The sequence below is a fragment of the Neovison vison genome, chromosome 3 (assembly GCF_020171115.1).
Source record: "Neovison vison isolate M4711 chromosome 3, ASM_NN_V1, whole genome shotgun sequence".
Classification (NCBI taxonomy): domain Eukaryota; kingdom Metazoa; phylum Chordata; class Mammalia; order Carnivora; family Mustelidae; genus Neogale; species Neogale vison.
Window position 1 is genome coordinate 13,033,177 of NC_058093.1, and position 15,055 is coordinate 13,048,231.

Genomic DNA, 15,055 nt, shown 5'->3' on the forward strand with positions numbered 1-15,055 from the left:
GGCGTCCAACTCTTTGATTTTGGCTTGGGTCATGGCCTTGGGGGAGTAAGCTTGAGCCCCATATCAGGTTCCGTGTTCAGCACGCAGTCTGCTTGAGGTTCTCTCTCCCTTGCCCTCTTCCTTGTACTCTCTAAAAATAAGTAAATAAATCTTTTAAAAATATAAAATCCACCCTCAACCTACCTCTCCAACCTTACTTCCCTCCACTGCCTCCCACATACACCATACTACCTCAATCTTCTTACCACTCCTTGAATATATCATAACTTTTCATAACTCCTTGCTTTTATGGAGGCTGCCCTTTCTTACTAGAACTTAATTTTTCACTTAGGACATTCTGGCTAAGGTTTTAAGTGTTGGCTCAAATTCTTAACTTAGACACAATATCATTCTTAATTTTCCTGACTAAAGGGAAGGGATCCCTTTGTTGTGTATCTAATGTGTATTAGATACAGCATTTATGGCAGGGAATCATTATCTTTGTCTTAACTGATGTTTTACCTATTTAATAACAAGCAACTTTACTAATGAGTATTTAATGAGTAAAGATTTCTTTTTTTATTTATTTTTATTACTTTTTTTGGTAAAGATTTTATTTATTTATGTGACAGACACAGATCGTAAGTAGGCAGAGAGGCAGGCAGAGAGGGAGGAGGAAGCAGGCTCCCTGCTGAGCGGAGAGCCCGATGTGGGGCTCGATCCCAGGACCCTGGGATCATGACCTGAGCTGAAGGCAGAGGCTTAACCCACTGAGCCACCCAGGCACCCCTCTCTTCTTTTTTTTTTTTTTTTAACCAGGGATATTTCTTCTTATTTGAGACACAGAAAGAGAGAGCGCACATGCACACATTAGCAGGGGCAAGAAGCAGAGGGGAGAGGAAGAAGCCGACTCCCTGCTTAGCAGGGAGCCTAGGCCTGAGCAGGGACCCCGAGACCATGAACTGAGCTGAAGTTAGATGCTTAACTGACTGAGCCACCCAGGTGTCCCCAGTAAAGATTTCTTAATCTATACAGTCTCTAAGGAAGTGATTCCTTAACCTGGATGCACACTACTGTTACTTACTTAAGGGTATTCTGGAATGATATATTCCTGTGCCTCAACCCAGACTGACCCAATTAGAATCTTTGAGGGCATGACCCAGGAAAGTTGTTCTTCTAAAAAGCCTCCCATAGGCGGTAAAGAGTAAAAGGAAACTCTTTGTACTATTTTTGAAACATTTTTTTAAGTCTGAAATTATTTCAAAATCAAAAGTTAAAAACTGAGTTCAAAGTCTGACTTGGAAGCAGTCATATCTTCAGATCTCTTCTCCTCTATGCTGTAAAATTTACTGAAGATTTATTTTTTTAAAGGATAAAAGAAGTTTCTACTTGAGAACCACCAAGCACAATTGTGGTTTGGAGTGAGGGTTGGGGGAAGGGATACCATACTGAAAATAGTAAAATTAAATATTTCTTACTGGATATTGAAACCTGGGGTGCCTGGGTGGCTCAGTAGGTTAAAGCCTCTACCTTCAGCTCAGGACCGAGCCCCACATCGGGCTCTCTGCTCCAAGGGGAGCCTGCTTTCTCCTCTTTCTGCCTGCCTCTCTGCCTGCTTGTGATCTGTCTGTCAAATAAATAAATAAAATCTTTAAAAAACAACAACAAAAAAAACCCAAAAACCTGAAGCTCTTCTTTCCTTCTTGACCACCAGAATGCTAGGCAAGCCCTCTGAGAGACCAGAAAGAGTTCTCTCTCGGGAATTTGACCACCCTAAGAGGAAAGACTTAAGAGGCAGAGATTTGGGAAGTTCTCCAACGGAATGGCTCAGTGAAGTTTACGGTCGACTGTCCCTACTCACAAGGTCAGAGCTGTGCATATTTTATTTCCTTTCCTTCATCTTCTGGGGATGTCTGGGGAAGATTATCAGACATCTGAGGAACCCTACTAACATGAAAATGAGATCAAAATAAAGAAATACAAAAAGGGGGAAAAAACTTTCAACAGGGTGCTTGGGTGGCTCAGTCAGTTAAGCATCTGCCTTCAGCTCAAGTCATGATCCCAGGATCCTGGGATTGCCCTGTGTTGGGCTTCCTGCTTAGAGTGAGCCTGCTTCTCTCTCTCCTACTGCTTCCTGCTCCCCCTGCTGTGTTCTCTTGCTGTCAGGTATGTAAATTTAAAAAAAAAAAAAAAAAACTTTAAACAAAGTAAATTATCATTAATAGTCTCAAAAATATAAGAGACGTTGTTTTGGGGGAAAACAACAACCAGGATCTATTTTATTTATTTATTTATTTATTTTTAAAGATTTTTATTTATTTATTTGACAGAGATCACAAGTAGGCAGAGAGGCAGGCAGAGAGAGAGGAGGAAGCAGGCTCCCCGCTCAGCAGAGAGGCCGATGCGGGGCTCGATCCCAGGACCCTGGGATCATGACCTGAGCTGAAGGCAGAGGCTTTAACCCACTGAGCCACCCAGGCGCCCCAACCAGGATCTATTTTAAAAGAGCACTTAGAAAACCAAAAAAGCTAGATATATAAAATATTAATGTTAAAAATTAAGAACTCAAGAAGACTGGTGGACGAAGTTGAGGAAATATAGAAAATAAAGCAAGTGGAAAAAAATATAGCAGACAGGAGAGAAAAGAGGACCACTCCAAGAGTTCTAACATCCAAATAATAAAACCACCAGAAGACAGATAGTGTAAGACCAAACAAATAAAAAGAGACAAATAGGGCGCCTGGGTGGCTCAGTGGGTTAAGCCGCTGCCTTCGGCTCAGGTCATGATCTCAGGGTCCTGGGATCGAGTCCCACATCGGGCTCTCTGCTCAGCAGGGAACCTGCTTCCTCATCTCTCTCTCTCTCTCTCTGCCTACTTGTGATCTCTGTCAAATAAATAAATAAAATCTTTAAAAAAAAAGAGAGAGAGAGACAAATAATAGATCAGATAATATAGAGGGCACGGCTTGCATGGAGCACTGGGTGTGGTGAAAAAATAATGAATACTGTTTTTCTGAAAATAAATAAATTGGAAAAAAAAATAAAAAAAAATAGATCAGATAAAACGGAGAGGATGAACTAATTAACAAAACAATTCAAGAAAATTTTCCCATCTAAAAGACATGAGTTTCTAAATCAAAAATGGGTCTACCTCAGGGGGTGAGAGGTGGTGGGTATTAAGGAGGACACGAATTGTATGGAGCACTGGGTGTGGTGCAAAAACAATGAATACTGTTACGCTGAAAAGAAAGAAAGAAAAAAAAAATGGGTCTACCTAGAGGGGCGCCTGGGTGGCTCAGCAGGTTAAACCTCTGCCTTTGGCTCAGGTCATGATCTCAGAGTCCTGGGATCAAGCCTGAGTCAGGCTCCCTGCTCAGTGGGGAATCTGCTCGTCCCATTTCCCCTTCCCCCTATTCATGCTATCTCTTAAATAAATTAAAAAAATTTTTTAAAGATTTTATTTATTTTTTATTTTTTTAAATTTTTTTTAAAGATTTTATTTATTTGACAGAGAGAAATCACAAGTAGATGGAGAGGCAGGCAGAGAGAGAGAGAGGGAAGCAGGCTCCCCGCTGAGCAGAGAGCCCGATGCGGGACTTGATCTCAGGACCCTGAGATCAAGACCCGAGCGGAAGGCAGCAGCCTAACCCACTGAGCCACCCAGGCGCCCCTAAAGATTTTATTTTTATTTATTTGAGAGAGGGGAGAGAGAGAGAGCAAGCTAGAGCACAGAACAAGGGGAGGACTGAGCTATCCAGGCGCCCCTATGTCAGATTCTTTTTTTTTTTTTTAAGATTTTTTTTTTTAAGATTTTATTTATTTATTTGACAGAGAGAGATCACAGTAGACAGAGAGGCAAGCAGAGAGAGAGAGAGAGGAAGCAGACTCCCTGTTAAGCAGAGAGCCCGATGCGGGACTCCATCCCAGGACCCTGAGATCATGACCTGAGCCGAAAGCAGCAAGCTTAACCCACTGAGCCACCCAGGCACCCCAAAGATTATTTATTTATTTATTTGACAGACAGAGATCACAAGTAGGCAAGGGCAGGCAGAGAGAGAGGGGGAAGCAGGCTCCCCGCTGAGCAGAGAGCCCGATGTGGGGCTCGATCCCAGGAACCTGGGATCATGACCTGAGCCGAAGGCAGAGGCTTTAACCCACTGAGCCACCCAGGCGCCCCCCTCCAAGTCAGATTCTTAAAAGGATGAAACCATTTGTTGGTGAGACCACTCCTGCTTTTAAACCTGATAAAGTTGAACAGAAGCCTGCAGATCTGAGGGGCACTGTTCTATAAGACATTGTGGTAATCTGAGATAAGCACAAACTGCAACAACAGTTAATGACTGCGACTTCAGTTATGTGCCAGTGTCTCTGTCTCATTCTTCAGGTCACACCTACTGATATTCTGTGACACACTGTAACACTGGCATAGTTGGTAAGCTTTAATGCTCACATTAATGTACTAGTAAATTGAGTTAAAGCCTCTTTAGGATGAAAGCTAAGAAAATGACTGGCTTGAGGGACTGGACCTAGTTTATCATCAGCTAATTTCTATGATCAGTATTTCTGCTCAAGTTGATCATAAGGTACAAATAGTAGTAGATGAGGGGATAGGATGGGGTGGGAAAGAATCAAAATGATACAAAAATATGAAAATGTACATAGTGGCTTTATAGAACAAATTAATTGCTTCTTCAGATCTTTTCCTAACATACACTGGCTCTTCAAATGTTGGGCACATTCATAAGGATCATACTGATGTCTGTTATCTGTCACAGAAATGCTATACTAAAAGTAGATGCCCAGGTAAACATAATTGTTTTTGTTTAAAAGAGCCCAGGTCAAAAGCCAAGGCATTATTTGTATAGTAAAGAATTTGGCTTTTCCCAAAGAAGTCTGGCCTTTGCCCCCTTGCTAGGAAGAAACCTATGTCATACCTGACAGAAGTGTCTTTGTTTAGGGTAAGGACTAGCCACACTAGAAACAACCACCATGGAGTGCCTGGGTGGCTCAGTCAGTTGACTGGTTAAGTGGCCAGTTCCTGATTTCGGCTCAGGTCATGATCTCAGGGTCCTGGGATTGAGCCCAGGGCTCAGGGAAGAGTCTGCTTAGGATTTTCTCTCTCTCTCTCCTTCTACACCAGCCCCCCACCCTGTGTGCATGTGCTCTCTCTCTCAAGTAAATAAATCTTTGAAACAAACTAACAACCAACAAATCACCATGTGATTTAGGGTGGGTCATGGGTCATACAGCTTCAACCAACCGGGAGGCTGAGATCAACCTTGCAAGCAATCAGTCTAATCAGTCGTACTTACAATAATGGAGCACAGTGAGAACTCTGGACACTGAACCTGACTCGAGCCATACTGTCACATGCTGATGCTGGGAGGGCAGTGAGGAGGTGGTGAGGACAACAGAAGCTCTGCATTTGGAACCCTCCAGATTCTGTCCTATGCATCTCTCCCTTTGGTTTATTTTAATCCATATCCTTTCCTTGTAATAAACCTTAAATCTGAATATAACAGCTTTCATTCAGTGAGTTTCGAGTCCTAGCAAGTTATCAAACCTAGGTGTGGTTATGGGAACTCCCCAAACCTGCAGTTGGTGTCAGAACTGAGGGCAGTCTTGGGGCCCACGCATTCAAACTTTGCAGTTTATCTAACTTCAGGAAGGCAGGTACTCTCATTCACCCATTCTGCAACGAAGAAAGCAAAGTGTAGAAAGTAGGTACACTGCCTGCGAGGACAAGCTTCTAAGCTGTAGGGCTAGAAAACAAACCTTGGCTTAGCTGACTTTATGCCCCCAGTTTCAGTTTTTACATTACCTTATGCAAAATGATCACACACAGTACCATGCATTAGATGGACAGGTACTTAACCACTATAATGTATTTCACTATAATGACATCTTATTTTTTTAAAGATTTTATCTAGTATGACATCTTAAACCCCTTGCCTCTTATCTCATCAAACCTGAACCAAAATAGAGTTAACTATTAAGCACAGATTAATAATTATAACTGTCTATAGTTTTGACCATTACCGGTTTTGTGCAGTGAATGTTTCCCTTTGAGGATGAAGATCACTATAAACAACCCTGATGAGATCATGCTGACACAAAGCCCCTTCTGTCAAAGCCATGGATCCAATTGTTGAGGGCTACAAAAAAAAGATAAAGTATCTTTAAGAGACACAGTATTTCTAAAATGAAGTAAAAATCTGTATCATGTAAGGATATTTAATTTTGCTTTAACATGGAGCCCATTTCTTGTTCAAAACCTTTCCATTTTTCAATTGCATACATTCTATAGTTCTTTTTGGAAATTGTATTTAATATATAAAACTAAAAATATACTGCCTTATTTTTTGAAAGATTACAGGATCAATCTATATTTAGGACAAAGAATAAGAAAAGTTGCTGGAAAGACTGAAGGTTACAAATATACCACTTTTGTTATTTTTTATTTTTCTCAAATAGATCAATTTTGTCTGTACCCCAAAAGCACACAGCAGTTCTGAGACTGTGCATTTAAATTCTGTAGTTTATCTAACTTCAGGTAGGTGGATATTCTTATTAATCCCATTCAATAATGAAAAAGAAAGGCGCATGGGTTAAACGGGTGAAGGGGATTAAGGAGTACACTCATCATGACGAGCACGGAGGGCAGTACGGAACTGCTAAGTCATTATATTGTACACCTCAAACTAGTAACACAGTATGTTAACTAACTGGAGTTAAAATCAAAACTTGAAAGAAAAAAGAAAAGCACAGAGTTATTTAACACAAACAATAATGAAGACTATAATCAAATGTTTAATAGTGACATAACTGATTTCATGTTTCTGAGGTCAGAAGCATCCATTCATAACTGTTTCACTATCCTCCATTTTATTACATAACATGATACACAGAACTTAATTAAAATCTATGACTCAGAAATATTCTATGCTAAAACAAGCCCATTCTATTGGAGGCATTCTATTTCCAATACAAAATGAAGTCCCAGGAGAATTAATTAAGAAAATAAATAGCTGCATGGAGCTGTAAGACAACTGGATACTGTCTGGTACTGTTAGTAAGAAAACGGAATATAATTTTTGAATTGCTGGTAAAGTTTCTTTAAATGCTTTCCTTATACTTTATACACTAAAGGTCACTATAGACCAGAACCTTGATTCATAACATATATCCTTAAATATAAACATACACCCTTAGATCTGGGATTTCAGTTCAACAGGAGTCTCCTACCTATGTGATTATTAGTATTCTCTCATTCTTCAACCAAATAAATATAAGCAAAACTCAGAAGTATAATGTATAATGTTAATGAATAGCTACAATTATATATATATAAAAAATTATAGTGTTAATATCCTAAGTAGACATTTTCCTAAAAAATAATAAAAAATTAATCTAAAACAAATTTCCAATTATGGGGGTCTTTAAAAACTGAGAGAATACTTTTAAGAATTCATAAAAGACTAATAAAAAAGTGAAAATGACAGCGGTGGAAGAATAAGAAAGAAATAAGAACTAGAGGAAAATTTTTCCAATAATTACTTTCTACCTCTCTTGATAAGAGCTTGGCTTTAGATCACTAGTTATAAACAACTACTTTAAAAAAAAGCAAATTCATAAAGATGTGTTAGGAGCATTTATCTCTGGTAAAAAATTGACCTTCCTCTCTTACTCAATATAATTTTAAATAATTCTACCTTTCTAATCTTACTTACCTCATGGTATATTGAAGGCTTGGATAAAGAAGGGATAGTAAAAGATAGAACTTTATTGTTTCCATCTTTATCAGCAATTTCCTATAGTTAAAAAATAATATACAAAGATAAATAATCACAGGACTATATTGTAAAAAATAATAACTTCTTTCTTAATTTACCTAATATATCATTGGCAACTAAGGAAAATTTTTAGAAACAGTAGTATATAAAGAATAGGGACACCTAGGTGGCTCAGTTGGTTAAGCATCTGCCTTCGGCTCAGGTCCAGATCCCAGGGTGCTAGGATGGAGCCCCGGGATGGAGCCTGCATCGAGCCTGCATGGGGGGGGGGTGCTCCTTGGTCAGCAAGGAGCCTACTTCTTCCTCTCCCATTGCCCTTCCCCCCACCCCCATCTTCTCTCATATAAATTAAAAAAAAAAAAAAAAAGACCCTCATTTGAGAGGTGCCCCCCAAGAAGAAAGATGCATCCTTTTCTCTGAAGAACAAAAAACTTTTAAGAGGAATCCAAACAAATAGGCCTTACTAAGTTTCTCCCAAGTTTACCCTTAATCATTCCCTTTATGTCCTATCATATTTTCCCACAACTTTCCACTCTTCATCAAACCTAGTATAAAAATACTCAGGCTTGGGGTGTCTGGGTGGCTCAGTAGATTAAGCATCTGCCTTTGGCTCAGGTCATGATCCCAGGATCCTGGGATCAAGTCCCACATTGAGCTCCTTGCTCAGTGGGCAGTCTGCTTCTCCCCTTGCCTGACACTCCCCCTGCTTGTGCTCACACCCTTTCTCTGACAAATAAACAAAATCTTAAAAAAAAAAAAAAAAAGACTATTACTACCCTAGTGTATCTTTTCTAATCAAATTTACACAGTTTAGTAGTTGAGTTACCCTTTGAGAGATATGGAGCACAATACTATAGCTAAATCAAATGCAATGTGACAGCAAAGACATGAAGCAGGTACACAAATCAATTTTCATGTTAAATATACAGACAGGACAGGGAGATTAAGTGATTAGATCTGAGTCAAAACAGATTATATGTTTTAGCCAAGAAATACACTTATAAATGAGAAAAACATTAATATTTTAACATAGGATGAATCCCAACTAAAAGAAACTGTCACAATTATTTAGCAAAAGACTAATGACCTGAATTAAGTTAAATATTAACATAATGAATATTAGTCCCTGAGATTAAGTTCATAATTAGGTAATTTCTACTGAACTGCAAAAAATTTCTTGTGCTTTCTTTTAAAAGCATTTTATCTGGGACAACTGGGTAGCTCAGTCATTTAAGTGTTTGCCTTTGGCTCAGGTCATGACCCCTGGGTCCTGGGATCAAGATCTGTATCGGGTTCCCTGCTCAGCCGGGAGCCTGCCTCTCCCTCTAACTGCTGCTACCCCTGCTTGTGCTCACTCTCTCTGACAAATAAATAAAATCTTAAAAAAAAAAAAAAAGCATTTTATCATTCAATGAAAAGGACAATGGTGTCCTTCATTTCTACAGTCTCTGGCACTTCCAGCTTTCTACAGGTATCAATAAAGATCTGCCTACAGAAGCTAGCAAATAGAGGGCTGAAATCCTCTGGCATCACTCCTTTTCTCCACTGCCTCCTATTAGTCTGTTTTTTTGACAACTCTTATTAGTATACATAATTAACATAAAACCCAGAGAGAGAAGGCTGCCCCCCACAGTGTACCTAGAAGTTAGAGAGAGCCTGAGCAGTTACACAGCACAAAAAGAAGAAACAACAATAAAAACTAGTCAACAAAACACAAACCCATGAGTCCCTGTAGGACTCATTTCTGAGTTTAATATGTCACAGGAGAGTACCAATTATATGTGAACAATGGCCATACCTCCAATTTTGGCAGGAAAATGGGTTTAAAAATTCCTTAGGGAGGTCATTTTATGACTGTATAGTCAAACTAGTTACTACCACAATTGGGCCATTATGACTCAGAGGAAGTCTACAGTAAGGTGAATGGACCTAATTTAAGTTGGGCAATAAAACTTTAATTTTTACTCCTAAATTTCAAATTAAACCAAATAATTTTAATTTATATTTACATATATCTCTGAAGAAGGATGTTCTGAAATTTGTTTAAGCTGAGGGCAATATAAAACTTCCCCTGGGGCTATGTGAAGCAAGGGAGAAGTTCTGGGGAGGGCAGGAGAAGAAAGAAATATATGAAAGAAACCAGGTGGGCCACAGGGGAGACAGAACACAGACAGAAAGGAAAATAGAAGGAAGCCTGGTTACAGTTCTGAGATATAACTGAGCATTTACTTTATAGTACCTATTTCTAAGATGCTAAAAGATAATTAAACCATAGCACCAACAAGCACTGTCAAGAACTTGTTAGTATTCTGCTATAAAAATATTTGCTTCATTTGTCCCACTAGTGATTTTAGTACACTAACAAATTAAAGGATAACTTAATTTTCAGCATCATCTAAAACACTAAATTTAATTATTAAATCAATAAACATCTATTAAGTGCCTGTGCTAAACACTAAAGGAGTGGGTAATATATGAAACAAATTTCCTGATTTATTTATTTATTTTAAAGATTTTATTTATTTATTTGACAGAGGGAAAGAGAGACAAACAGAACAGAAGCAGGGGGAGTGGGAGAGGAAAAAGTAGACCTCCCACCAAGCAGGGAGCCCTAAGCAGGGATCAATCCCAGGACCCTGGGATCATGACCCAAGCCAAAGGCATACTCTTAAGAACTGAGCCACCCAGGCACCCCTAAACTTCCTGCTTTAAAAGAAAAAAACAATCAGGAAAGTTAGAAACAGACTTTTATACCTAGACTAGTTTTTCATGTTAAAAAATCTCACCCTTAATTTTCATTCTAATACTACTACTCCTGCTGCTAATGACATTTATTAAATTCCTCAGGCAACATGCAGATTCTATTTGTTTTTAATTCAACTAACAATGTTTTATTTCTGTTTTACAGATGAGGCAACTGAAGTAAAGATATTAAGTAGCATGCCCAAATTTAATGCAGCCAATAAATGGCTAGGTCTGGTTTTAAACAAAATACAAGTGATTCCAAAGGCCATACTGCTTCCTCCAGATATATGTTACAGTGAGAGAAATGTTTTCTAATGACTTTTTAAGGGATAATACTTTGAAGACTAAGCAGTGGTAGAAGTGGTATAGAAGAGTATTTATTTACTGGGAGACTCAATGTTTAGTGAGGTTCTTTATTACCTCTCAACTAGTAAACTTAATTTTATTATGTGGAGTGCTTATTTACCATGAGTACTGAATACAGAGAAAAAGAGCAGGAATTTCAATACCAATGTTCTAACTGGACACTTGAAGAATAAGGTTTATGGCAATTAAGACTCTCTTAGAAAAAGAGTTTCAAACAGTAAAGTATCAAAAACATATATTATCAAATGATTATTAGAAATAATTTCAAAAATTTTAAACACAGCACTTTCAGAAACATTGGTCAAATAAAGAAACTTAAAGTCACAAAATATTAACGCTATCAATTCTATAATTTCACCTACTTTATAAAATACCATTATCAGCAAATACTTATTAAGTCTTTCTAGACTCAATTATATTAACTTAAATAAATTATTCAGTAAACCTCTCAATTCATTTTTTTTGTTAAGTATTCTTTTGGTGTCTGTTTTTTTTTTGAGAGAGACAGACAGAGAGTGCATGTACATAAGTGAGGAGGTGAGGGACAACGGGAGAGGGAGAGAATCTGAGACGTGGGGCTTGATGTCATGACCCTGAGATCATCACCTGAGCCAAAATCAAGAGTCAGATGTTCAACCCACTGAGCCTCCCAGGTGCCTAAAAGTATTAAAGTATTACCTCAGAAGACTTTAAATAAAATATACTTAAAATTTCCCAAACTATCATTTTCAACTTACCAAATTATAAATTCCTAACAGAAGTGCTTCAATGCAACCATTACTCTGTCTGTCTCGGCTAACCGTGAGCCGTAAATAAACCCACATCAATTCTGGCAAGAATTGCAGTGTGAACCTCTTAAGTCGAACTTCAGAGCTACGATAGAGCTCAAACAGCTGGTGGCAGACAGGCTCCAGAAGCTAAAAGAAAAATAAAGTGCATTAGGTATTTCCATTCTTTTGGCTGTCACTGTGTTTTTGTTTTTGATGCATAGATACATGTATATTTTAAAAATAAATTCTCAATATTAATTTTTGCATTGTTGAATCAATGGAACCCAAACCTTAATCTCTATGTACAGACTACATATTAAACTGACCAATCTACTAGCTATAAGAATTTTGTGCCCATATCAACATATTTTTCAATACACTGTATCATTAAATTTATTAATTATTTCACCAATGTACTACACATTTGTATTTATAAGTTTCCTTTTCTATTATTACTAGCCCTTCCTATCCTCCATTTGGAAGATATTCCATATTGGAAGAAAATAACTTCAAATGCTCTTGTTGGAAATAATCTTTAAATCTCAACACAGACTATGATTTAAATAAAATCAAGAAAGGGATTTTGCAAAATATAATATTTAGACATCCAAAATGCTAGCTAATATTTTTAAATACAAGTAAAACAAACATATTACTTTTATGTTTTAAGACTTACTTAAATTTTAATTACATGTATTTGAAAGATTTTTGAAAAGAAGGCAAGTATAGAGAAACAGCTTTTCCAGTGTTTAATTTTTCATAGTTTCCCTATGACTTATGAAGATCTTCATCACCTTGAAAACTAAAGAAAACAAGTCGTTTAAATAAACCTCTCCCTTTTTCCTACTACCAATCTAGATGGTTTTGTTGAAATAACTAGTCTATACAAAACTGGATACGATTTTACAGTGCAAACAAAACACTGACAGGAAACTATAAAATTATGTTTAAATTTTAATTTTAAAAATGTATCATTCAGTATTTATATGCTTAACTATTTATATGCTTAACTCTGAATGATTAAATAATGCATACACATTTGGAAATCTGCTTAAAGGTAGTTATATATGTCTGTAACACTCTAGAATAAGTCAATATTTTCACAACTGTAAATTAAAAGTAAACAAATCCAATGTTAATCATACAGTTAATGTATTTAAAGGAAATAAGCTTAGCTCTTAAGGAAAGCTTAAAAAAATTTACAAATATACACACCCTAGTATCTAGTAACTACTAAGGCTCTTTATTTGAAATCACTACTATAGTATATTTTTAAAGATTTTTTTATTTTTAAGTAATCTCTACATCCAACATGGGCTTGAACTTACAGCCCCAACTTCAAGAGTCACATACTCTTCCAACTGAGCCAGCCAGGCACCCGAGTAATATTTAAACTCTTTTAAAAATTCCAAGTTTCCCTTTACACAGAAATCTTGACCAGTCAGACAATTTGCCCAAAGTCACAGAAGTAGTGGTAGAAGAAGACACTTAAAATTCAGGTCTTCTGACACCAAGCTGACTCCCACTACACCACATTTCTTATACTAGAATAAAGGTGGAGGGTAGAAGGTGGAAGATTGTTTAATTACAGATAGCATATTCCACATAGTGTCAGTGATGAAGTAATTTCTGAAAATAGTCAACTGCTGACATCTTTTTAAAGTACTGACAAAAACAATCAGCTCTTTGGGGGAATTAAAGATCACTGTTCTCATAAATTTATTTATTAAAAATATATATCCGTGTTTCAAACTATTTTTCTCTTCAGTAGAGACTCCAAAATCGCTGTCTCTAAATTTTATTAGCCATGGTACAACTACAATTTTTTTCCTTTTTATTTTAAGTAAGCTCTACACCACACATGGGGCTCAAACTCATGACCCTGAGATGAAGAGTCACACACATGACCAAATGAGTCAGCCAGTCACCCCAATTACAATTTGCTTCTGTTATAAAGACCTTAAGTTCCCTTCCTCAGTAGCAAGAACCACAGTGGCATGTAAGAAACCACATTTTAATTAGGCATAGCAAAACCAAAATTTTTACTCTGCCTTTTTTTTTTTTTTAAAGGGGGAGGAGTAGTAGCTGGCAATCCAATAACTTTTGGTGAGAAATCAATGATGAGGGAAAGAAAAGGTGTAATTGCAGGAACAATCTTTGAGGAATCCAGAGAAGCTGTGAACCAGGCCTAAGTGGAAAACAGTCTTCGATGCAAACTGGGACACTTCATCCATCGCAGCAGAAAAGGCAGGAGAATGTAGGTGGAGAAGCTGGTAAAGTGGTAGATATGAAAAGAGAGTTCCCAATTACCTCCTTCTTTTTTAATGCTATAGAAAGCAAGCTGAAGATGATGGAAAGGAGGGTAAGACTAATGAGGAAAGGAAATGTGTAAAATCCACAGTGGGGACAGTGTACCAAGAAGGTGAAGCAAGACTGCAGGACAGTATTATGTGACTGAGATTTTTAGTTCTACATTTAAAAAAAAAAAAAAAAAAAGATTTATTTTAGAGAGAGGGAAATGGAAAGAGAGAATCCTCAAGCAAACTCCCCGCTGAGCACGGGGTCCAATGGGGAGCCTCAATCCCAGCACCCTGAGATCATAACTTCAACCAAAATCAAGAGTTAGGACACTTAACCAACTGAGCCACCCAGATGCCCTGACTTTATGCACTTTAAATGCAGGACTAGGGGCGCCTGGGTGGCTCAGTTGGTTAAGCATCTGACTCTTAATTTCAGCTCAGGTCTTGAGACCCGTATCTGCTCTGTGGCAGGCTCCCTGCTGAGCCAGAGTCTGCTTCTCTTCTCTCTCTCTCTCTCTCTCTCAAAAACTAAATAAATAAAAGATAAAAGTGGAGAAAGTCAACAAAGTTGTTGTTGCAGCTGATTTCTCCAAGTATGTTCAGCTGCTCAGGTACAAGCATGAAGATGAACAGCTGGGTTTTATCCAGTGTTGAGATTTTCCCAAAGAAGAAAAATTAATGGAATGAGAAGCAAAGGAGCTAAGAATGTTTGCAAGGAAAACAGACTATGATGTACCACGAAAATTTAGCTGGGTGAAGAGAGAAGTGAAATATGTGAGGGAAGAAGGAAAGGCAATCAAATCAGGAAAAAGTGATAGGATTAACAGACTGGACGGAGAGCTCCTTGAAATGGAAGAACTGCTAGAGTGTCCGAAGGATCTGGAACAAGGGAAAGGAGAAAAACTATGCAATACATTAGTCTAGAGATTGAAACTTCAGCTATAGTACAGGTTGGATATGATATATATACCAAACTAGGAAATTCACTTTCTGAAGAACTTTTTTTTTAAAGATTTTATTTATTTGACAGACAGAGATCACAAATAGGCAGAGAGAGAGGCAGAGAGCCCAATATGGGGCATCATGACCTGAGCCAAAGACA

At 37.7% G+C, this 15,055-nt stretch overlaps 1 protein-coding gene across 7 annotated transcripts in view; it reads right to left on the minus strand.

Moving 5' to 3' along the window:
• Positions 1–15,055, minus strand: part of FAM126B (family with sequence similarity 126 member B) — a 77,790-nt gene that overhangs the window by 25,579 nt on the left and 37,156 nt on the right. For all 7 annotated transcript variants that reach the window (XM_044241283.1, XM_044241282.1, XM_044241278.1 and 4 more), the window contains 3 exons: positions 11,621–11,800; positions 7,710–7,790; positions 6,019–6,134 (listed from right to left, as the gene is read on the minus strand). In XM_044241283.1, the coding sequence (XP_044097218.1) occupies positions 6,019–6,134; positions 7,710–7,790; positions 11,621–11,707 (284 nt within the window). In that variant the 5' untranslated portion in view covers positions 11,708–11,800. The remainder of the gene's footprint in view (positions 1–6,018; positions 6,135–7,709; positions 7,791–11,620; positions 11,801–15,055) is intronic.